The sequence below is a fragment of the Pipistrellus kuhlii genome, unplaced genomic scaffold (assembly GCF_014108245.1).
Source record: "Pipistrellus kuhlii isolate mPipKuh1 unplaced genomic scaffold, mPipKuh1.p scaffold_m20_p_2, whole genome shotgun sequence".
NCBI classification, from domain to species: domain Eukaryota; kingdom Metazoa; phylum Chordata; class Mammalia; order Chiroptera; family Vespertilionidae; genus Pipistrellus; species Pipistrellus kuhlii.
The window spans coordinates 179,603,808-179,627,731 of NW_023425515.1; the positions used below are offsets into that span (position 1 = coordinate 179,603,808).

At 55.1% G+C, this 23,924-nt stretch overlaps 2 protein-coding genes across 2 annotated transcripts; both read right to left on the bottom strand.

Annotated features, from left to right (window-relative positions):
• Positions 1 to 297: 297 nt before the first annotated feature.
• XKR8 (XK related 8) lies at positions 298 to 7,838 on the bottom strand. Its single transcript, XM_036448369.2, has 3 exons — positions 7,425 to 7,838; positions 4,010 to 4,206; positions 298 to 1,673 (listed from the first exon to the last, which is right to left on the bottom strand). The coding sequence occupies exons 1-3, from the start codon at positions 7,715 to 7,717 to the stop codon at positions 967 to 969; spliced, it is 1,197 nt and encodes a 398-aa protein (XP_036304262.1). The 5' UTR covers positions 7,718 to 7,838; the 3' UTR covers positions 298 to 966.
• A 486-nt stretch (positions 7,839 to 8,324) lies between these two features.
• On the bottom strand, positions 8,325 to 22,839 carry SMPDL3B (sphingomyelin phosphodiesterase acid like 3B). The gene is made up of 8 exons (XM_036448368.1): positions 22,582 to 22,839; positions 17,124 to 17,337; positions 16,174 to 16,271; positions 13,808 to 13,951; positions 12,665 to 12,831; positions 9,964 to 10,144; positions 9,748 to 9,881; positions 8,325 to 8,904 (listed from the first exon to the last, which is right to left on the bottom strand). Exons 1-8 carry the CDS (start codon positions 22,640 to 22,642, stop codon positions 8,533 to 8,535), a joined length of 1,371 nt encoding a protein of 456 aa, XP_036304261.1. The 5' UTR covers positions 22,643 to 22,839; the 3' UTR covers positions 8,325 to 8,532.
• Positions 22,840 to 23,924: the final 1,085 nt, after the last annotated feature.

Consider the following 23,924-nt stretch of genomic DNA (forward strand, 5'->3'; position numbering starts at 1 on the left):
ACCTGGGCTCCGCGTTCACTTCTGGCTCTGAAGGTGTCTGAGGCTCCTGCCGGCCCAGCAGCAGCACACCAGTCAGTCCAGACCTGGGTTCTGGTGCCACATGAACGACCAACCCCACACCGGCTCGCCAGCCCCCGAAACTCAGAGAACAAGGTGAGAAGTCCTGCCTGCCCCAGCCCCCTTCTCCTCTGTCCCCAGGCCTTCGCCAATTTTGAGCAGTGGACTCTGTGTCCCTGACCCCTTCTTTCCAAGCGGCTTTGAATTCTGTAGATGTAGTGTAACGACACAACTAGTTTGGAGGATTTTATAAGGTTTTAATAATAACCTGTTCAACAAAGTAATACTGTTCAACGAAACAACACATGCGTGTCTCTCACCTGCAGAGAGAGGCATGCACCTTCTCTCCCTCTCACAGTAGGTTCTGAGGTAGAAAGTACACTGTCTAACGTATAAAACATACTCCATGGGCTGAGCCATGGCCAGGCCACAGGCTCACAAGGCACCTGGTGGAAAGACAGGCCCTTGAGAGCCGGGGCAGAGGCCGGGCCAGCTGCATGAGGCCTTGGCTGGGTTGATGGAAGCCAGCTGGCTCGGCATCCTGGCTTCCAGGAGAGGGGAGCCAAGGGCCGGGACAGCACCTCCACCAGTTATTTGAGTGAAAACTTGGGATGCTTTGGGCACCAGATATACTGGTTGGAAGGAAAAGAAAAGGGGATCTCTTCTGCCCTCTCCAGGTGTTCTGATAGAATTGCGGCTCTTGGCCCTCCAGGGCGTGGTCCTTCCTGTCTTCTTCTCCGGGAAGCAGGCCTCTGTCTTACTCAACTCTCATCTCCGGTGCTGGCAAGGTCAGGCAACAAGTGCTTGTTGAGTGAGTCAAGGCCCACAGCAGCATAATTAGCTTATCTTCTGCACGCCAACCACTGATTGTGTGTGTCCTTCTGTCCCCTGGCTGGGTCTGGCCCTGCCTCAGAGGACCCCGTTTGCCTCCCCCGGCCACGGCACAGCGGCCTCATCGCCTTGGGGGAAAAAATTCCGAGCCAAATGGTCCATGCGCCTGTTCCTGGGCAGCTCATAGTACTGGAGGGGGCGGGGGGCGGGGGTCCCGTCCACCCGGTCAGGCTCCCAGGGGTAGCTGGGGTGCAGCCAGCGGTAGTAGACAAGCCGCAGCGCCAGACCCAGAAGGAAGCTGAGGCCGCCCAAGGGCAGCAGCACCTGCAGCGGGACCCCGCCGGGCAGCCAGGCGCCCTGCGTCACCCAGGTGACCGCCATGAGCGCGCTGTCGCTCAGGAGGAACGCCAGGTGGATGGTGGCGCGGCCGCGAGTGTGGCCCTCGGCCACGTTGAACCAGGAGAAGTAGAGGATGGTGGCCACTGTGGCCCGGTAGAGCCACTCGGAGTGGGGGTCTGGCATGAAATCGGTGCCCTGCAACCAGACCCAGAACAGCAGCACCAGCCACAGGCCCAGGAAGTGCAGAGCCACGTAGCGGGGGAAGAGCGCCGAGAAGAGGGCCACGGCCAGGACGCGGGGCCACAGCAGCAGCAGGTTCCACAGGAAGTAGATCACGGAGGAGCCCAGCCCCAGGACGGGCTTGGCGGGGAGGCAGGTGCGCAGGGCCCGGTGGTAGTCGAGCAGGGCCCAGGAGATGCCCAGGAAGGCCGTGCAGATGCCAACCCCTGCGGAGAGGAGGAGGAAGCGGCTGAGCCCCGGGGGCAGCCCGCCGGGCGCTCCCCAGCACTCACGGGTCCTGGGGCCCTCGGAACCACCCCGAGGCGGGAAGGAGAACCCCCGGCTTGGTGAAGGGAAAACTACAGCTGGAGAGCATGGTTCTCACCACCAGACACAGTCCTTCCTGAGATTCAGCTACGGGGTCTGCCCTTCACCACAGAGCTCTCCGTCTCCGGTGCCACCGGAGAGGGGGTGGGGCGTGGACACCCTCAGCTGCACCCCTGGGCCTTGGCATTTTTTTTTTTTAATAAATCTTTATTGCTCAGATTATTACAATTGTTTCTCCTTTTTCCCTCACCATAGCTCCCTTCCACCTGGTTCCCGCCCCACCCTCTGCCCTTACCCCCCCCCCCCCATTGTCCTCATCCACAGGTGTACGATTTTAACCCAGCGTCTTAAAGAACCCGCAGCCCTTCCTTTCCCGGAAGAGCCCGGGCCTGTGTTGGGTCTGAAAGTCAGCAGTCCCCGTTCCCCCTTCTTACTCTCAGAAAGGGAAGCGGGAAACCCCATCCGGTGGCGACAGGCCTCTGAAGGTGCCTGTGTATGGATGGTGCATCATCACACACACACACACACACACACACACACACACACCCCGGTCAGACTGGGCCCTGGTCTCGATTTCCCAAGACTCAGTGGGGACCCTCTCCCACCTGCTGGCTGTCCACGCTGGGCTAGAGGCACCAGGGCCCGGAGGGGGGGCAGCGGCACTGGAATGTCTCCAGAACACTTCCTGCCTCCTTCCCACCGCGTCCGTTCGCCAGGTGTTTACAGGGAACCGTCCTGGGCCAGGATCCCACGCCCAGCCTGGAGTCACATCGGTGGCCGTGGTCCTCGCTAACTCCCACGCTCCAGGTCTCAGCAGGGCTGATCCTCCAGCCTGCCCCGCACCTGCCTTCTCTGGCCTGGGCAAGCTTTGCTGACGATGTTAGGAAGGCCAGGGCACAGGCCTGCTCCTCCTTACCCGGAAGTACCCCCTGGAGCCACACACCCAGATCCGATCCCACCCACTCATATTGAACCAATTATCAATTTCCTTATCTCTCAGCTCCTCAGGGTAGGAAACAGATTCTGCTCCCCTGGGATCCACTGGCAGCCCAGTACTGGCACAAATGTTTGCTAAATAAAAAGGTGGGAAAATCCATCTTTTCCCTCTCTCCTTTCTCCCCCCTCTCCCATACACAGACAGTGTAGCTTGTATCCGTTCGGCCCTGGTCCTAGACACTCACTGCCCTCAAACAGACAAAGAAAAATGTGTGCCCAGTGTATGCTGTGTGTCCCAGGGCAATCAGCCCACCTTTCTGTGCCTCTTTCCTCTTGTGCAAAATGGAGATACACATAGCACCATCCTACAGGGCTTGGTGTGAGCACTGACAATAAAGCACTCTACACAGTGCCGGTTACCAGCAGGCACTCGATGGCTGCTATTACTGGTCTTTTCAATTAATACACAGACTCAAAGGAGCAGCTGAAAGCGTCCCTGGAGGTCAAGTCCAAGCCCATCTTGTACAGCTATGGGACCTGAGGCCAGGCCACACAGTGAGTGACAGCAGAGTGGAGACTGGTCCCCGGGGGAGTCTGTGGCATTTACAGTGCAGTGGGGAGTGGGGGGGTGGGGAGGGGGAGACGGGGCAGGAGGCAGAAAAGGGGCAGCCCTGGGCCTGGAATCAGACACAGCTGGAGTCCTTGGGCTCGTTACTTCCCTTTCACGGGAGAAAACCTTCCCAAAGCTCTTCAGTGCACAGACTTCTCCTGGTTTATAAGGCCACCGGCATCTCCCTCTGCAGACTTTCCCGCCAGCCCAGCAGGGCAGGGGCTGGTCCTCGCGCACTGCGGTGCCCCCACAGGGACAGGCACAAAGATGCTCAATGACAACTTATGTGGGGGAAGGCGCCCAGCACACACCTCACGGACCAACAACTGTCTACTGTGTGTCGCACCCTACACACCCCCTCTAGCTGTTGTCTGCCAAAGAGTGAAAACGACAATTAATCTGTTATGCACCAGACACCTGGTGTATGCATCACCCCTGATCCTTCATCAGTCCCCGGAGGAAGGATTGTGTGTCAGGTCCATTTTACAGATGGAAACACGCTCAGGAGGGTGGAGTCCTTGGTCCAAACGCCTACAGCCAGGGCTAGGAGGTGCCTTTGGAATGGACCCCGGACCTGCCTGACGGAGGACGTGCTCCGATCCTCTCTCTGAGCAGTCCTTACGGGAGAGGGAGGCGTTCCCGCGGGAAACCTCCTCACACAGAAGGGGTGCCGCGGCCGGACGTACTCACACTGGTAGTACTCGGCCCGGCCGCTCTGCAGCACGATGGCCAGCACCAGCGTGAGCTGCGGCGTCCTCTCCAGGAAGGTCTCGAAGAGCCGCAGCATGCTGATGTCCAGGGACAGGAAGTCGGCGTAGGCCAAGTCGAACTGGGAGGGCGTCTCCTGCTGCCACACCAGCAGCCCCTGCTGCAGCCCCTGCAGGCACCTAGGCACAGCGGGGGGGGGGGGGGGGGGGGTTAGTGTCCCCAGGCTCCCCCTCCCCCTGCTTACCAGGCAGATGCAGGCGGGCTCCAGTCCCACACGCTGTGGGCAAGACAGAGCGTCGGCCTGTGGGCTCAAGGGTCCTGGCTTCAATTCCGGTCAAGGACACGTGCCCTGGTTGCGGGCTCCACCCCCAGTAGGGGGAGTGCAGGAGGCAGCCAATCAATGATTCTCTCTCATCGTGCATGTTTCTATCTCTCCCTCTCCCTTCCTCTCTAAAATCAAGAAAACATATGAAACATTTTTTTAAAAGAGAAGTGTTCTGCCAACAATTTAAACAACAACAATAATCACTGCTGCTCCTGCTGGCCAGGCACTATCCCAAGTTCATCACCAACCTCGTCCCATTTAGACCTTACAACATCTGTATGTTTCCCGTGGGGAAACACGACCAAAGAGCTAATCAGCAGGGGTGTTTGAATATCAAAGGCACACAAGAAAGTTGCCTAAGGCGATAGTTCTCCAAGTTTAGCAAGCCTAAGGATTTCTTTTTTTTTTTTAATTGATTTTTTACAGAGAGGAAGGGAGAGAGATAGAGAGCCAGAAACGTCGATGAGAGAGAGACATCGACCAGACGCCTCCCGTACACCCCCTACCGGGGATGTGCCCTTGTACGGAATCGAACCCGGGACCCCTCAGTCCGCAGACCGACGCTCTACCGCTGAGCCAAGCCGGTTTCGGCAAGCCTAAGGATTTCTGAGGATCCTGTGGGGAAGGGAGCCACTGAGAGCCTCTGAGCACAGGTGAGACGGGTCAGACTGTGCTCAGAAAGAACTCCCCGGGGTGGGAGGAGGAAGGGTGGGGGCGAAGGCCGGAAGCGGGCTCTGTTTAAGAGGCTGTGGTAACAATCCCGGAGGAAGGAGAGAGCCTCGGAGCGTGGGGATGGACCGGGGCGGAGCTGGGAGAGCACAGAGGTCGGACAGACAGGCCTGGCTGGCCCCCGGCATGAGGGGGAGTGGAGATGCACCACGGCTTCCACCCCCCACAGCGGGTCTCAGGTGGTTCCTGGAGGTGAGCCCATTCGCTCACTGCGAATTCATTCATCAGACACATCCTGTTACCCCCCGGAATTCATTCATCAGACACGTCCTGTTACCCCCCGGAATTCATTCATCAGACACGTCCTGTTACCCCCCGGAATTCATTCATCAGACACGTACTGTTACCCCCCGGAATTCATTCATCAGACACGTACTGTTACCCCCCCGGGACGGACAGACAGCACAGGAAGGAAGCAGGCAGGCAGCCCGGGTCAGGCTCTCCCTCAGCAGGGGTCCTGTCTCTGGCCCCCCAACACCATGGAGGGCCCTGCCTCAGCCCAGTCACAGGCAGACCCAGGGATCCTTTTCAAAGCCAAAGCTCAGGGCGTCGTCTGCCTCACACGCAGCCGAAACAGGAGACAGGAAGATGCACGATATAGTGATGGGTTCAGGGCTCACTGAGGCCTGCCAACACGGTAATGTGTGCCTTCTCCACCCCCCATGCCCGTCAGTCCCTCAGGCAAAATGCAACATTCAAGGCTGCGCATGCTCGCGCGCTCCCTCCCTCCCTCTCTCTCTCTCTCTCTCTCTCTCTCCCTCTCTCTCTCTCTCTCTCTCCCACTCCTAGACACTCCGTGCAGCTTTGTCAGGGCTGTGGAGAGACTGTAAAAATGGATTCAAGCCCTCACCGGTTTGGCTCAGTAAACAGAGCATCAACCTGTGAGCCGAAGGGTCTCGGGTTCGATTCTGGTCAAGGGCACTAACTTGGTTGCAAGTTCCTCCCCTGAGCCCTGGTCGGAGCTCCTGCAGGAGGCAACCAACTAATGTGTTTCTCTCACATCGATATTTCTCTCGGTCTCTCCCTCTCTCTTCCATTCTCTCTAAAATTCAATGGAAAAATATCCTCAGGTGAGGATTAACAACAAAAAAGGATCCAAAAGCAGATGTTGACTCCACCCACCTATCCCAACCCAGACCACATTCCTTCCCAACTTTGTCTCATGTCTCTGGCCCCCTGGTGGCAGTTTCCCCCTCTCTGCCCCCTTACCTGGTCAGGGTGGGGGACAGGGGCAGGCGGAGAGGAAATGTCAGGGAGATGCAGCTGGGAAAGAAGGCGACAGGCACTCGGGCGAGGGAACAGGTACTGGGGGTCAGGGCTGCTGAAGCTCTCAGAAGCTAGCTAGCGTTTGCACACAACTCACAGGCCTCATTTCATCCTTACTACACAGAGGCAGGCGTGCACACCATCCCCACCGGAACAATGAGAAACTGAGACCCAGAGGAGGCGAGTGTCCGGCCAAGGCCCATCCACAGCGAAAAGGAACCCTGGTCTGTCCGCTGGCCTCGGCCTTGGGAGCCAGCTCTCTGCTCTTTCCCTCACTCCCCACGGCAGGCCTGCCTGCCACCCCTACCTTTAAATTAATATATATATATATATCTCCTATCTAATAAAGAGCTGATGTGCCTATAAGACCAAACAGCAGAACAAGGACGAAGCCGTGGCTGCGAGGGCAGCCCGGGTCCAGGTTCGAGGGAAGCCAGTGCTGGCACCCCGGGAAGGAAGGCCTGCTCTTTCCCGAATTTCATGCATCGGGCCTCTAATATAAATATATATATTAATTTCAGAGAGGAAGGAGAAGAGACAGAAACATCAGTGATGAGAAAGAATCATTGATAGGCTGCCTCCTGTACGCCCCCAACAGGGGACCAAGCCAGCAACTGGGACATGTGCCCTTGACCGGGATTGAACCCGTTGTTGTTGTTTTTAAATATATTTTATTAATTTTTTACAGAGAGGAAGGGATAGAGAGTTAGAAACATCGATCAGCTGCCTCCTGCACACCCGCTACTGGGGATGTGCCCGCAACCAAGGTACATGCCCTTGACCGGAATCGAACCTGGGACCCTTCAGACCGCAAGATGACGCTCTATCCACTGAACCAAACCAGCCAGGGCTAGAGCTGTTTTTTAAGGAGCTGGAAACTCACTTTGTAGGTTAAGGTGCCCACGGGGCACCTCCGCACCCGCTTCCCGTGCCAAGACGCTCACCTGTACAGGTAGCCCCGCTGCAGGAGGTGCCGCCCTCCCCAGCCCCCCTCCCAGGGCGGGGCCTCACCGGTACAGGTGGCCCCGCTGCAGGAGGTGCCACCGGGCCGCCCCCCCTCCCAGGGCGGGGCCTCACCGGTACAGGAAGCCCAGCTGCAGGAGGTGCAGCAGCGCCAGGCAGCGCACGGAGCGCGGAGCGGCGTGCAGGCCGGCGGGGTCGGCGCGCAGCCAGATCCAGCTGAAGACCTGAAGCGCCACAGACGCGACGCCCAGCAGCGACAGCACCAGCGCGGCCCACAGGTAGCAGCCGCTGAGCACGTACTGGCTCACCGCCCACAGGTCGGCGCCCAGGTGGACGAGGAAGGCGGAGACGCCCAGCACGCCCAGGACCAGGTCCCGGAGGAGAATGGCGCGCAGGGAGCAGGGCATGGCCCGCCGGCCTCTCCGGCTCCTTCCCTCCGGGCTGGGGCTCGCCCTGCCGGCCGGGTCCTGGCGGCCGGAAGGAGGCCGTCACCGCCCTCCGAGGCTCCTAGGCCCGGCCTTCTGGGCCGGACTTCCCCGCCCCGCCCTGTCCGGGGCGGAGCTATGCCCAAAGGCCCCGCCCCCAGAGGCCCCGCCCCGCCCCCTCCGAGTCGTGGTCCCTGGCGCCGGGATTCCCGCCGCCAGAGGGCAGGCCGCCGGGCGCCGCCTCTAGTCGCTCCGGCTGCCACCTGCCTGTGTTTGTTCTTGAGGCTCCTGCGGGCCCAGGACGGCGAAAATGGCCCGGAGGGGAGCGCCCAGGCCAGAACCGCGGCCTCTCACAGGGCATCGCTGCGAAACAAAACAGAGAGGCCTGTTTGATCCCAGATTGCGGGACTCGGTGAACTCAGAGTTCGGGCCACGTGCAGGGGAGACCGAGGACCCAGGATCAACTAGGCGCACCGTCCCTGCGGCGCATTTTACTCCCATTATCCTTGTGGCGGGCAGGGACTTTCACTAACAGCAAGGGAGTTGCTTTAAACACTATTTGCATATGGAAAGGGTAATGCACGTAACCAGATCCATGGTGAGCTTTTTTAATACATGTAAAACTTGGAAGAAAAGGGCTTGTGGCAGGGTCTTTGGGCTTCTTTCCTGATCTGGCTGCCGCGTCCCCGTTCACCTGCGGAAGCCGGGACAGTGAGAGTCCAGCCCCCAGTGGGGGGCGCCGGCCCAGGACACCCAGACTGAGGAGGCAAACCCTGCGGTCCAGCCGGCGGCACAGGTCACCCTGCGAGCCAGGCGCCCAGGCCCAGCTGCGCCGCCAGCAGGAGCGGCAGCCCCAGCCCGGGCGCGGGCGCGGCGGCGGGGGCGCGCAGGCAGGCGGCGTACGCGTCCGCGGCCACCGCGCGCATTGCGCACACGTGTTCGGCGCGGCACAGCGCGTCGCACGCCCGCGCGTCGTGGCCGACAGAGTTGTACACGTAGTAGCGCTGCAGCGCGTTCGGGTCGCCGGCGATGCGGCCCAGCGCGGCGTGCATGGAGCGGGCGCCCGCGTCGGGCACCGCGTAGGCCTCGGTCAGCTGGTACTCGAGCTCCCAGCGCGCCGCTCCCTGCGCGTTCGCCTGGCTCAGGTTCAGGAAGTAAGTCATCATGTCCTGCAGAGGGGGCGGGAGGCCGGCTGTGAGCAGCTGTCTGCTTCCACCCCCAGCCCTGCACCTGGCCTCTGCCCCCCCCTCCATGATGACTGCTGTTAATGAGCATTTACTGCTGACCAGGGTGCGTGTGCGTGCGTGTGTGTGTGTGTGTGTGTGTGTGTGTGAGAGAGAGAGAGAGAGAGAGAGAGAGAGAGAGAGAGAGAGAGATCCGCTAACTGAATCTGATGGAGGAACTGCGTTTATCACCCCCATTTCCCAGGAGGTGACGGGCTACTTGATGAGTTGGGAACCTGCGTTGGCTGCAGGGTCATCGAGGTAGAGAACACAGACCTGTAGGCAGTGGGCCCGAGGGCACACTTGAATACCAGGCTGAGGAGATCCATCTCACCTTGGGGACACTGGGGAGCCATTGAGGGTTATAGAGCAGGAGAGAGACAAGTGCTTTAGAGCAGCGGTCGCCAATCGGTGGTCCTCAGACCACTGGTGGTCCATGAAGTCTGAAAGGTTGGCAACCGCTGCTTTGGAGAGATTAATCTCTTCTGTAGTATGTAGCAGGTGAGCTACCGCAGGGCAGTGCTGGAGGCAGAGGAATTAGGTAGGAGGCCTGTGGCAATGATCCGGGGCGAAGGGAGTTTGGGGAAGAAGAAATGACCTGATTTGATGGCAGGATTTGGAGATAGCACCAGGGCGGGGGCGTAACTTAACCTTCCTGAGACTCAGTGGTCATTAGAGTGCAGATTAGCTGGGAAAGAGTTAGGGAGTGTGGTGATGTGTTTAGGTCTTTCCCTCCCTCCTCCTCCCCCCCCCCCCCCCCCCAGCCCCAGCAGCCCCAGGGCTCCTGACCTGCAGGCTCAGCGTGGCTCGGTCGTATTCGAACAGTCGGATGCCTGGGTTGTTGCCCCCGTAGACCACTCCAGGGAATATGGGTTTCCATGGGGTGACTCCCGGGATAAGGAACATGACACTGATGGGGGCACCTGTTAGGAGAGACACAATGGGACTGAGAGAGGCTGGCGAGAGGAGGGAGGGAGGCTGGCAGGTGCCCTCCAGGCGGAGTACCTGCATCATCATAGAACATGCGAAAGCTGTCCAGGTGATTGTGCCCGAAGAACTGCCCTGCGATGACTCGATGATGCTTCTGGACTACCTGGAGGTACTTCTCGTTGAATCCCTCCCGGAACCACATCTTGTTCATTTTCTTCTCAAAGAACCCCGGGGGCACGTGGGCGATGATGTACACCTGTGAGGAAGGAGTGCCAGGAGGGCTCAGAGATGCCCGCCTAGCCCTGCATTGCCCCTCTCAAACCTGCCCATTGCCCTAACTGGTTTGGTTCAGTGGATAGAGCTTTGGCCTGCAGACTGAAGGATCTCAGATTCAATTCTAGTCAAGGGCATGTTCTCTAGTTGCAAGCACATCCCCAGCAGGAGGTGTGCAGGAGGCAAATGATCGGTGTTTCTCTCACATCGATGTTTCTTACTCTCTATCCCTCTCCCTTCCTCTCTGTAAAATGTCAATAAAATATATTTAAAAAGACACACAAGTGAATGGATAAACTGAAGTACATACAATGAAGTCTTCTTCACTACTATAAAGAAATAATAGCCGAAACCGGTTTGGCTCAATGGATAGAGCGTCGGCTCGGGACTGAAAGGACCCGGGTTCGATTCCGGTCAAGGGCATGTACCTTGGTTGCGGGCATATCCCCGGTAGGGGGTGTGCAAGAGGCAGCTGATCGATGACTCTCTCTCATCGATGTTTCTAACTCTCTATCTCTCTCTCTTCCTCTCTGTACAAAATCAATAAAATATATTTAAAAAAAAAAGAAGAAAGAAAGAATAGACCTAACCAGTTATCTCAGTGGATAGAGTGTTGAACTGCAGACTAAAGAGTCCCAGGATTGATTTCGATCAAGTGCATGGACCTTGGTTGCGAGCATATCCTCAGTAGGGGGTGTGCTGGAGGCAGCTGATCAATGTTTCTCTTTCATTGATGTTTCTAACTCTATCCCTCTCCCATCCTCTCTGTAGAAATCAATAAAATATATATATATTTTAAAAACCTGCCATCTCCCCAAAGGCAAGTAGGTAGGTCCCAGTGTACCCCGTCTGCTTCCCCTCTTCTGGGCAGATCTCAGTATTCTCTGTACCCAGTACTGTCACATGCTTCCCACCTCTGCTTTGCCCATGCTCTGCCTCCCACCTGGTGTGCCCTTTGCATTTTCACTTCTGTATCCTACTCAGACTTCCAAACCCAGTTCAAAGGACACCTCCTCCTGGATCCTCCCTGATCCTCACAGCCTGGTCTCCTCTGGAGAGCAGGGCACTGTCGCCGAGCCTGCCCTGCAGGACCGTGTGGTTGCCCCTCCAGAGGCTGTGTTCATGTGCAATCACACCTTCCATTCCTTCAATCACTCAGCTAACAATGCCCGGGCCCTTGGCCACCACTGCAAGAAGCAGAATGGGGGTGAGGGAGAGGGCAATTAGGAGCATGAACTTTGGAGTCAAACTACAGCTTGGACACCAGCGGTGTGTCACCACTCTGAGCTTCAGTGTTGTTGTTTGTTTTGTTTAATTTAAATTGTTTATTGTTTAAATAAAAGTCTTCTCCCCCCCCCCCATTGACCTCTCCCCGGCCGCTCCCACCTCCCAGCACATGTCCTCACGCCCCTACTGTCTGTGTCCATTGGTTGTGCTCATATGCATGCAGACAAGCCCTTTGATTGATATTTTACCACATCAGCACCCATGAGCTTCAGGTTTTTCATCAGGAATAGCACCTAACTGGTGGAGCTTTGAGAGTTAAGTGAGATAATGCACAGTGAGTGCTGAGAAGCACCAGCCATGAAATCGTGCTGGGAGGTGCTGCTGTTCCGTGCAGGGACTCAAGCAAATGAGACGCCAGCCCAGCAGACGAGCTGGACACACCACAAGTGCAGTGCCAGGGCTGACCAGCAGACCCTGAGTGACAGATGAATAGATTACTCTGACACACATGTCTGTGAAAGAGAAAGCTAAGGGACTGTTTAGCTTTAGCAACTAAAATAGCCCTGATTGCCTGCCTCCTTAGCTTTTTGTTGTAACAACAGCTTGAACGAAAATTAACCTCTAGATACAATCAGCAGGGTAAGTATCCTTGAGAAAGCACATGTTTCTATAAGGTCAGGTCTTTAAAGATTAAACAGAGATTCTAGCAAAACACCTGAGGGGATAGGATTTGTTTGGAAAAGTCAAGGTAGGAAGTGCCTTGGGCAAGTTCCCCCCGGAGGACCCCCACCTCTGGGAGAGTCCTCCTCACAGGCATTCCAGCCCAGTCCCGTGCTTCCCCACAGGGCAGGGCATCCCTTCAAGTCTCGCCCACAATGTGGGCATGGGCTATTCTGAGGATGGACAAAGCCCCCTCCTGGCGCCAGGCTGATAAAGACCCTCTGTCAGGGGTGGGGAACGTCTGGCCTGCTGGCCATATAAGATCTGCGGGCCATATAAGGCCCGTGAAATCGTTTGGTCTGGCTCTTCCAAGGCATTGGTGGTGAGTTAATTAAATGTTTAACCAAATATAACAGGCTGATTTTTAAGTTGATTTTGTGCGGCCCACAAATGATGTTATAATACCCGAATGGCCCTGGCAGAAAAAGGTTCCCCACTCCAGCCTGTGATGTACCTGCAGAGAGGATGAATTTGTGCAGAGGTGGGAGCCTCAGGCAGGAAGTGATTCAAGAGTGAGAGGGGGAGGAGGAGAAGGGGGAGAGGAGGGAGCCTTTACCATTTCTCCAGCTCTGGACGCGTTGCTCAGCACCTCTTCCAGCCACTGGAACTGCTGGGCAGGGTCGGCCATGCTGGCCGTCTGCTCATTGTTGGTGTAGTACAGATTGGTGTTGAGGACCACGATCCGCCCAGCCGTCCCTGGCAACTTCTCAGAATAGAACGCACCTAGGATATCACGGCCAGAGAGATAAGAAGGGGTCCTCTGCCTCTGACTAAACACACCTCCACCCCCTTTACTCTCCCACGTCCTCCCTCCCTTCATACTCCCTTCCCGTCTTTCCCGTAAGACGGGCATCGTGGGTTAAGACCTAAGGCTCTGGAGCCAGGTTACCTGGGTTCAAATCCTGCTTCTATCACTTATTTCCTGTGCAACTTGGGAAAGTTACCTAAGGTCTCCGTCTCAGTGTCCTCATCTGTATCCTGGTGGTAACAGTGAGGTGTGTTTGCCCCTCCAGATACGTCATCAACCCTTCTCCACTGGGCTCTTTGCCCTGGGAGCTGATCTATGTGAGCTACGCCAATGGGCTTCTGTGCCGCGGGCTTCTGGCTGGTCTGGCCAATGGGGAGCCCGGCAGCAGTGGAGTGTCTTTGGGGTTACCTTGGGCAGGCTGCCTTTGGGTCAGCTGTCCTCAGCCAGGTGGTCTTGTCCCCCAGGGAGCGTTTGGCAATGTCTAGAGACATTTTTTGGCTTTGCGACTGGGGGTGTTACTGGCACGTAGGGGGTCGTTCACAGCACAGCTCCCACCTGCCCCAAGGTCAATAGTGACAAGGCTGAGGAACCCTGGCTGAACTGGATGGAAGGTCACTGCTCTTTCCTAGTGTATTTGCAAGGAGTCCAGTAACGCGCTGAGGCTAGTGCTTGGCACACAATAAACCCTCAATAAATATTCACTGCTCATCCTCATTAGTGCATGGGGTTAAGGGCATGGACACTGGAGTCAGCCCTGGATTCTGCTATCAGATCCACCTCCCTAAGGGGTGACCTTGGCCAAAGTGATCTGGTATCTTCAAACCTCAGTCTCCTTATCTCTAAAAGATAAGGTGTAGGGAACAAGACCTATTTCTTGGGGATGTGGTAAAGATGAATCAGATTAGACCTCAGAGTACAATGAGTGCGTATTGTAACAAATGGTATTAGTACCTTCTTTGAAGCGAGCAAAGGATTCATTATTGAGCCAGGGTCTCCACAGTTCTGCTATCTGATTGTAGATACGGTTGCTCCCCGCTGGGAGCTGGTGTTTGGGGTGAAAGTCATGATTTCCCATAGCGGAGTATACTTTAGTATCTGGGAAGGAAAGGAAAAATGCAAAAATATATATGGGGAAGCACATGGAGTTCATCATTTTCAGTTGGCCATTGGCCGTCGGAGCTGATGGAGAAGAGCAATGAGAAAAAAAACCAACAGATGAGGAAAATCTAGAGGTTAAACTGAAAACTTCATTGAATAGAAACTCACTTAACTTTCCTGAGACCTGGGAAGGAGAAGCAGTGAGTTCTCTGGTCCTGGACCCTAACCCCATTCCCAGCAGAAAGTTTTCTGGTCAGAGAGGAGGCATCAACTGAGAAGGAGAAAGCTAGCCCGGCCAGTGTGGCTCAGTGGTTGAGCACTGAACTCCGGACCAGTGGCAGGCTGGATCCCCAGTGTGAGGCAGATAGCAGGCAATTGATGATTCTCTCTCAACACTGATGTTTTTATCTCTCCCTCTCCCTTCCTCTCTGAAATCAATAAAAATAAGTATCTTTCTAAAAAGGACCCTTAGTATTGAGTGTTCCTTGTTCTTGTCAATTCTGGGACATCTTCCTGTTAGGGGAAAGGTCTGGTTCATTCCCAGAGGTCTTAGAAGAAATTTCACTCATGAAACAGAAGTATTTACTGAGCACCTAGTTTATACCGACGCGTAGACCTGGTGCCAGGCACCCAGTCCCAGCCCCAGAGGCCTGGCATTGCGGTAGGTTGACAGGTGTTGAGTAACGAGAGCTGTGTGGCTGGTACAAAAAGGGAAGAGCCACTTGCTGGAAGTGTGTGACAGGAGTGGTGGAGTGGGGGCGGGGGTCTCTCCTAGAGGAAGTGGCCAGTGAATGAGCCCAGGAGGGGAGGGGAGGCTGTCAGCCTCATTCCCGCTTTTATTTGACCACTGTGTCCGGCAGGCAGTCGTTGCTCAATAAATATTTGATGACAAACAAAAACTCCTCTGAGTTCAGGGCAGGGCGTTTCCCTATGAGTTTGCCTCACCCCAGGGAGTGATCTTAACTGACGACGAGGGAGGCTGGAGCCTCCAGGTCTCTGTTGGGGAAATGTCTGTACCAAACCCTTTGTCCTGTACGGCCTGCAAGGTCGTGAGGGCTCTGCAGAAAGGAGGAAGGGGTAAAATGCTCACCATGAATTGTTCACAAAGCAGGAAGCCAGCATCATAATTGTCTGGAAAAACCTCTCTGAAGCCAGTGCTGGCAGCCATTAAGGATCCATTTAAGAAAAACACGAATTCCTAGAATCTCAGGGGCACAAGAGAAGGGAGAGGATCCCTCCCTCTTTTTGCCGCTTCTATGTGCCTGACTTCTGGGAGCTCCTTACAAGCTCCATGAGGTCATGACCTGATGTCTTGTGCCATCTCCATATCCCCTACCTACCCCTAAACTTGTGCCTCCCATAGTAAATGCTCAATAAATATTTGTTGTTGCCCTGACCCGTGTGGCCCAATGGATAGAGCATCGGCCGGCGGACTCAAAGGTCCCAGGTTCGATTCCAGTCAAGGGCATGTACCTTGCTTGTGGGCACATCCCCAGTAGGAGGTGTGTAAGAGGCAGTTGATCGATGATTCTCATCAATGTTTCTAACTCTCTATCCGTCTCCTTTCCTCTCTGTAAAAAATCAATAAAATATATTTTTAAAATAAATATATTTGTTGGTTGACTAAATGAGTGGATGGATTGGCTTATTGAAGCCTCACAGCAATCCTCTGGGCGGTACCAGCATTTATTTTCCCAGGGAGAAATGTGTCTTGATGAGATTACCCAGCTAGTGCGTGGCAGGGCCTGGAAGGGGCTGGGTCGGCTTGCCTTGTACATCTGCGTGCACCCCTCTGCATAAAACGATGCATCTTACAGTCCATGGCATCCTGGATGTCAGGGAAGTCAGCAGATGTGCAGTGTATTATCAACTGGAAAACCTTCTAGCCCGGCCAGCATGGCTGAGTAGCTGAGCATCGACCTCTGAACCAGGAAGTCACGGTTCACTTCCTGGTCAGAGCCCTTGCCCAGGTTTTGGGCTGGATCCTCAGTGTGGGGCGTGCAGGAGGCAGCGATCAATGATTCTCTCATCATTTCCATGGATACGTTCTGTGTGTATCCGCAGGCCAGTCGGCTCCCATGTTCCTCGCAGGGTGGTGGGAAGTGCCCGGCACAGAACTTGCCCACGGCCGTTGCTGTCAGTGGGTGAAGGCTGCTGCTCTGCCCTGGCACCGCGTGGGGCCCAGGCAGTGCTGGGGAGGACCAATGGCGGGCTCTCACCTGGAAAGACCTCTCTGATGAGCTTGGTCAGGCGTTCCACAATCTCCAGCACCTTCGCTTCTCCCAGCCTCTCGTTGGGCACGTGAGGGGTGTCATCGCTGCAAAACACCAACAGCCAGTTAGTGTGGCAGCTCAGGGTGGGGAATGAGGAAAGGGGTGCGAGGAGGGGGAGGGATGGGGGCGGGTAGTGGGGGCTCTGCTGAGAAAAGAGGCCACGGGACAGGTCTGGCCAGCTGAGGTTGGGAATCACATAGGACAGAGTTCAAACCCGGGCTCTGCCATTGACCTGTGTGGGCCCTTGGCTGGTTGTTTAAACTCTCTGAGCCCCATCAGCTCATGCGTACAATGGGGATAGTGAAGGCGCCCACCTTCTCCCGTCCCTGCTTTTTAGGGCTTGCAGTCCCTAAACCCCAGTGGAAGTGGCTGCATTATTCATCCTCCAACTTAAATCTGGGGAGTTTCAGCTGAAACCGGTTTGGCTCAGTGGATAGAGCATCAGCCTGCGGACTGAAAGGTCCCAGGTTCCATTCCGGTCAAAGGGCACATTTCCGGTAGGGGGCATGCAGGAGGCAGCTGATGGATGTTTCTAACTGTCTCTCTCCCTTTCTCTCTGTTATATATATATATAATTAATAAAATAAAAATAAAACGGGGGAATTTTCTACATGCCCAGGCATGCCATGACCTTGTCCCCAGCCACATGAGATCTGCATGCTGCTGAGGCCGTGAGATTTGGAGGGGAGGGCACAGATTTTGGGATCAGCCACCTCCAGGGTCCCTTTGGGCTGGGTGTGAAGACTAAGGGGGACTCAGGGGGACTAAGGGGACTGAGGGGGACTGAGGAGGACTGAGGGGGACTAAAGAGGACTAAGGAGGACTAAGGGGGACTCAGGGGACAGGGCAGGAAGGGGCAGCCACCCAGGGGCGGGCAGCCGTGCCGTGGGTCTCACCCTGTCCAGAAGATGAAGTCTGGCTCCGGCTCAATCTCCTTCATGGCGTGGACGGAGGAGTTGATGAGGGCCCAGGGGGAGTCACAGAGGTAGTCACCCCAGGGGCCCGGGCTGTGCACCGGCTGGGAGCCAGCTGATGGGCACACCTGGAGCGGGTCTGTGGACACCTTGTAGTCAGGTTCAAGGTGCAGGTCCGAGATGTGCCAGAACCTCCCTGCAGGGGAAAGGAGACCCTCCTCGGTGCCAGGCCCTCCTGAGCCCGCTGGGGAGGCAGTGTGGGGAGCCAGGAGCTGGAGGAGGGAGTTGTGCGGGTGAAAGGGGCCAGAGAAAACGGACCGTGGGCCCGGCCGGTGTGGCTGTTGGTTGAGTGTCAGCCCATGCACCATAGGGTCGCTGATTTGATTCCTGGTCAGGGCACGTACCCAGGTTGCAGGTTTGGTCCCCGGTGGGAGCATGCATGGGAGGCAGCTGATGGATGTTTCTCTCTCTCTCTAAAGCAGATATTACAAAAAGAAAGAAAAAGCCCCGCGGGCGTGGCTCAGTGGTTGAGCATAGACCTAAGAACCAGGAGGTTATTGTTCGGTTCCCAGTCCTGGCACCTGCCAGAATTTCAGGCTTGATCTGCAGTGTGGGGTGTGTAGGAGGCAGCCGATCAATGATTCTTTTTTTGTCATTGATGTTTCTATCTCCCTCTCCCTTCCCTTTCTGAAATCAATGAAAATATATTTTTTAAAGTAAAGAGAGAGAGAGAGAGAGAGAGAGAGAGAGAGAGAGAGAGAGAGAGAGACTGAGCCACAGGATTTTAGAAAGAGAGAGAGAGAGAGAGAGAGAGAGAGAGAGAGAGAGAGAGGAAGGAAGGAAGGAAGGAAGGAAGGAAGGAAGGAAGGAAGGAAGGAAGGAAGGAAGGAGGGAGGGAGGGAGGGAGGGAGGGAGGGAGGAGGAGGAAGGAAGGAAGGAAGAAGGAAGGGAGGGAGGGAGGGAGGGAGGGAGGGAGGGAGGGAGGGAGGGAGGAAGGAAGGAAGGAAGGAAGGAAGGAAGGAAGGAAGGAAGGAAGGAAGGAAGGAAGGAGGGAAGGAAGGAAGGAAGGGAAACTGGTCCACAGGATTTGCCCAGGAGCACAGGCTGATCTGACCCTGACCTGTGACCTCTGACAAGGCCCTCTCCATCTCCGCACCTCAGCATCCCCAGCATCAACATGAGGGGTTGGGCTGAGGCATGACCTTCAAGAAACCTTTGGGAGTTCTAAGAAAAGTGTTTGCTTAAAGCAAAGGCGGTAAGCAAACATACTTGTGGCCTTGGGCAAGTTTCTTCAACTCTTGGAGCCCATAATTACTAGTAGAGCCAGATTTTACCATGCTCCAGGGAAATACAAAAATCTGACCTGGCCCTGGCTGGTGTTCTCAATGGTTAGAGCTGTGGCCTGAACACCAATGTATCTTGGCCTAGAGCACATACCTGGGTTACAGGTTCGATTCCTGGCCCCAGGCCCTAGGCCCCATGGGGGGGGGGGGGCAACCAATTGATCTCTCTCTCCACCCCTCCTTCACTCTCTCCCTTCCATTCTCTAAAATATATATATGATTTAAGAGAAGGCTTACCAACATGTTGTAAGATCTTGCTAATTAATACCATCAAAAACCTGGGGGTCGATGTGGATGTGGACATAATGTTAGACCAGGAGAGAAGGAATGGGAGTTCAGATTGGGCTGGATTGCCCCTGTGGGCGTCCTCGGTGGTTCTAGCTGCAGGGTGGCCGTCAGGCCGCTGGGAGCAGTCCTGTTTGCTCAAGTGCTTGATGGAAACCTGGTGGCAGCTCCAAACCAAGGGAGGCTGAAATGCCAAAACTCTCCTGGAGTGAGAGAGAGAAGGGAATCCAAAGAAACAGGCTACACGGAGTGGGTTCATTCTGTCCCCAGTACCAAGCCTGATGGAAATGGTTTCAGTGATGTTTATTCAAGAGGGCTGGGCAGGTTTAGCTGCTGCCCTGAATCCCGCTTCTGGCTGAAACAAGGGTGAGGCCTGGGATTTCCTCACCCTTCGCCATTGCTGTCACTTCCCCTCCATTTCCTGTGTCTCTCAGTCAACACCTGCCCAACCCTCAGGAAGCTGGGCCCAGGCGTCTGGCTTCTGTTGAGAGCAAGGCACCCCCCACGCCTCAGGACAGGCTGGAAGGTGAAGTCTGGCCCCTGGTCACCACTACTTGACTTTCCCTCCCTGGCGAGTCCTAGCTTTCACCCGCCTTTCTGGACCTAAATCTGGTCTCAGGAAAGAAGCAGAAACTCGTTCACACTGAGGTGTAAATGACTGACCAAACAAATCCTTATCCCTCCCCTGGGCAAGAAATCATTTTAAAAGCAACATTAGCCCTGGCAGGCTTGGCTCAGTGGTTAGAGCATGGGCCCACAGACTGAAGGGTTGCAGGTTCGATTCCGGTCAAGGGCATGTATCTCAGTTGTAGGCTTGATCCCCGGCCGGAATTGGGATGCAGGAGGCAACCAGTCTATGTGTCTCTTTCCCATCTCTCTCTCTCTCTCTCTCTCTCTCTCTCTCTCTCTCTCTCTCTCTCTCTCTCTCCACCCCCCTTCCACTCTCTAAAAATCAACTTTAAAAAATATCCACAGGTGAAGATTAACAACAACAACAACAAAAAAGACCACTGAGCACCTAGCACGGCCCAGCATAACTGCTCAATAAACGAACGTCAGCTCTGCCTGGACATCGTCCTCAGTGCTGGTTGTGTGCCAGGCTTTCAGCTGCTCCTGAGGAGGTCTGAGGAAGTGGATGGCCAGAGGACTGACCGGAATGGAGTGGAACTGATAGATTAAATAGAGAAGGTAGACCGGAGACCCGGATGGCAGGACACAGGCTTTATTGGAGGGAAGGGTACCCTGCCGGCTGCTTCCACAGAGAGGTGCGGAAGAGAGCGAGCGAGGGGCTTACAAGCACCTTTAAGGATAGAGGGCGGGGCTTAGGGCACTCAGCACGCGCTGATTGATTAGGGACCTAAGGACTTAGGAATGGGGACTTAGGGTATTTGGTAGGTGCTGATGGGTGGTTCAGAGCTCAGGAATGTCTGGCCGCAGGTAGGGTTTATTTCTGTCCATCAATTGAGGGAAGGGAGGATCTATCAGGAACCTGTGCCAGTCCTTCCCGTTGGCCTCGATTTCTGCAGAAAGGCTGCTGGATCCTCGCTAAGGCTTCAGGCAGAGGACCCCAGAGAAGGGCAGTGGAGAATCCGAAGGAAAACTGCAGGTCTCACCCTCCCACTGATCCCCTCTAACTGCATGGCAATCTAGCCTCTCACAGGCATCGCAGACTGGACGGGTCTCCTCAAACTGCCATCTCCTCCTCCCTCACTTCAGGGAATGACAGCTGTACTTCCAGCTGGAGCCCCTGGAGTCCTCCCTCACACCCACTGTCCGTCACATCTGTCAGCAAGTCTGGTTCAGAGACAGACCATCTCCCACCACCTCCGGTCCTGTACCCCGGGCTGAGCCGCCCTCCGCTCTCCCTCGATGGTGGCAATAGCCTTTTGGTCTGGCTGCTCTCCTTTACCAGGTGACCGGCCGTTCCCCTTTGCCCAGGACTGCAGGAGGGTCCCGGGTGCCACACTTTAAGTGGCAAAATTAGGGAAGTCCCAGGCAGACAGACACCAGTTGGTTCCCCTGCCTTCCGGTCATTACAGCCTCTCCTCAGCAGAGCAGCCCAAGGCTCCTTTTATTTATTATTTTTTAAAATATATTTTATTGATTTTTTTACAGAGAGAAAGGGAGAGAAATAGCTAGAAACATCGTTCAGCTGCCTCCTACACCCCCGCCCCCCCCACCGGGGACATGCCTGCAACCAATGCACATGCCCTTGACCGGAATTGAACCTGGGACCTTTCAGTCCGCAGACCAACAATCTATCCACTGAGCCAAACCGGTTCGGCCCAAGGCTCCTTTTAAAGGTTTACATGTCAGATCACATCACAGCTCTGCCTGAAACCCTCCAATGGTGTCCCACTTCCCTCTGACTCCTTCAATTGTCTGCAAATTTATACACCAGCTGGTGCCAACCCTCACCCCACCCCCTGGTTCCCTGACCTCATCTCTCCCACCTTCCCTGGTCCACGCTGGCTTCTTTGCTCATCCTCAGGCACATCACCTGCATGTTCAGCTCGGGGCCTGTGCCCTGTCCATCCTCTTACTGGAATGTTCTTTTCCCCATGTCCACATGGCTCTTTCTTTCACTCATTTGAGCCTCAGGTCTCTGCTCAAATGCCCCTTTAGTAGGCAGCTCTGCTCTGGCCACCCCGCAAGGACCCCCTTTCTCCTGCGGGAACACTGTGCACGGACACGTGACTTTTGGGTTGTTTCTTTCCAGGTGAAGGGGTGCTTGTGGGGACGGGGGCTTTGCCTGTTTTCCTTTCTTTCCCGGGTCCTGGAATAGCTCCTGGGGCATGGCAGCCCTCCACCAACATCTGTTCAGTGAGTTCACCATCTCCTGCCACCTTCCTCCTCTACCAGCAGGCTGGTCCGATGTCTTCACTTTACCTCTTAGTAAGGCCGGTGTCCCTCCCCTGGCCAGCGGTCACCTCCACTTACAACATTGAGGCTCAAACAGCACCCCCACCGCCTCCTAACTCTCTGAGGGCCTCCCTGCCCAGCTATTTTTAGCTGCACCTCCAGCTTTCTCAGCGGCTTCTAGCAACTCTGATCCAGATAAGACAGGCCAGTAAGCCCGGACACGTGAAACAGGGAAACAGAAGACAGTGAGACAGCAGCACACTGCCATCTAGAAAACCTACACGCAGAGCAGTCTGCAGCCGTCTAGTAACTTCTATCTCCCCAAACCAAAGACACTGAAGAAGAAATGATTGGCCCTTCCCTCCCCATCCAAAGGGCAGATAGCTTAAATCACCCTCCTCAGGGAGACACAACAGAAATCCAGTCAGTGCCACTTGCCAACCATACCTCAGTGCAGTTAAAGTTAAGAGAATAAACTTCATTCGGGTACATCAGCATAAGACCCCCCCTCAATGCCCAGGCTGTAGAACCCCCCAAAACGAAGGTCCTGCACCAGCTTTCCCTCCCAGGAGCACCCGAGCCTCTCCCCTGCCCCTCCACAGGCATGCCTCTCCTCACCCGGAAGGGACCCGAGAGGCTTGCAGCCAGGGCAGCAGCCATTCGTCCCAGACAAACCTCTGAACCTGTGCCCAAGGCCCCTTTTCTCGGACTTCTTAGTAAGCCAAAGCAGGCCAGCCTAGGCTGGTTTCCGCAGCCCTTCCTTGTTTCATTGTCTGCAGCTTCAATAAACATCCTCTAACACTCACTTGAACTCGGGCTGTGACATTTTTCCTGCAGGAAGTCAGAAACCCACACTACTGCTGGCCCACGGTGGACCCCCTCAGGGCCAGGTCCCCTTCCCCAGAAACACTGAGATCACAGAAGACATCAAAGGCATTTGCAGAGCCTACCTGGTCCAGCCCTGGCGGCTCCCCAGAGGGCCAGGAACACCAGCAGCTGGAGCAGGCTCATCCTTGGGGCTTGTGTCACAGGGAACGTGGGATTTTCCAGGTGCTATTGTTCCTGCCACAGGCTTCCTAAATGGTAATAGTGGCTGCTCGCCTGAGCAGAGCTTCCTGTCCTGTCACCTGGTGGTTCCAGTCATCGAAAGCTCCTCTGGCTTTTCCTCCGTTGCCCAGCAGGGTGTGAACTGGGTATAGAAAGCAGCACCCGTCCCACAGTTATAGGCCAGTAGGAAGCTCGGAAAATCCCAGGACAAGTGGAATAGGGAAGCTAAGGCAGATGGTTAAATAGCAGCTTGCAGCCACCTCAAGTCCTTTCTTCCCTAAACCAAGGACACTTAAGAGATAATGGTTTGCCCACCTTCCAGAACTGAAATATCATTGCTGACATGTACACATAAGAAAACGTTTGACCTTGAAATTGGGTCTCAAAAGAACTGGTGGTCCAGAAAGAAACTCTCTACAGACTGATTCATATGCCTTTCAGCACAAGGATTATTGCTTGTCTCATTTTTTTATTCTTTAAGTATATTTCCAGTAGGACATGATCGCACTCATCCAGGGGAAATGGTGAACAATATAGACTGGTGAACAAGAACAGACCCAGAGATAAGGAGCCATGGGTCAGACTGCTGGACCTCAGAGGGAGGGTGGGGATAAAAGGAAGAGATCAACCAAAGGACTTGTGTGCACACATATGAGTCTAACCAGTGGTTGAGGACAATGGGGGGGGGGGCATGAGTGAGGGAGGGATTGGAATGGGGGGTTGAGGACAAATACATGATACCTTAATCAATAAAGAAATTTAAACCCACAAAAAAACGAACAAAGAAAAGAGATAATGGTTTGCACTTCTCCCCAACCACATGGTAAATAGCTTAAATCACCCTCAGGGAGACAGATAGCGCCATTTGCTAACCACACCCAAGGATAAACAACTTGAGATAATAAATATCATCTTGGTACATCAGTATAAAGCTGATAAATATTTTATTGGTCCTCCCCAAAACCTAAATGCCCCGACTTTAGAACCCCTCAAAATGCAGGTCCCAGGGAGTTCACCCTCCAAGGGGCATGCCCAAGCCCCTCTTGTCCCTTTCCCCTCCCCACACAGGCACTTATCTCCTAAACTCCGAGGATCCCGTGAGACTTGCAACTGGGGGAGCTACGGGCAACCGCAGCGCATCCTGGGTAATCCCTCAAAGCCTACCTCTCTGTGCCTGAGATCCCTGCTTCCCCGTGGAATCTTTGTCCTACCTTACATATGCAGCTGGCTTATGGAGGGCTGCAGA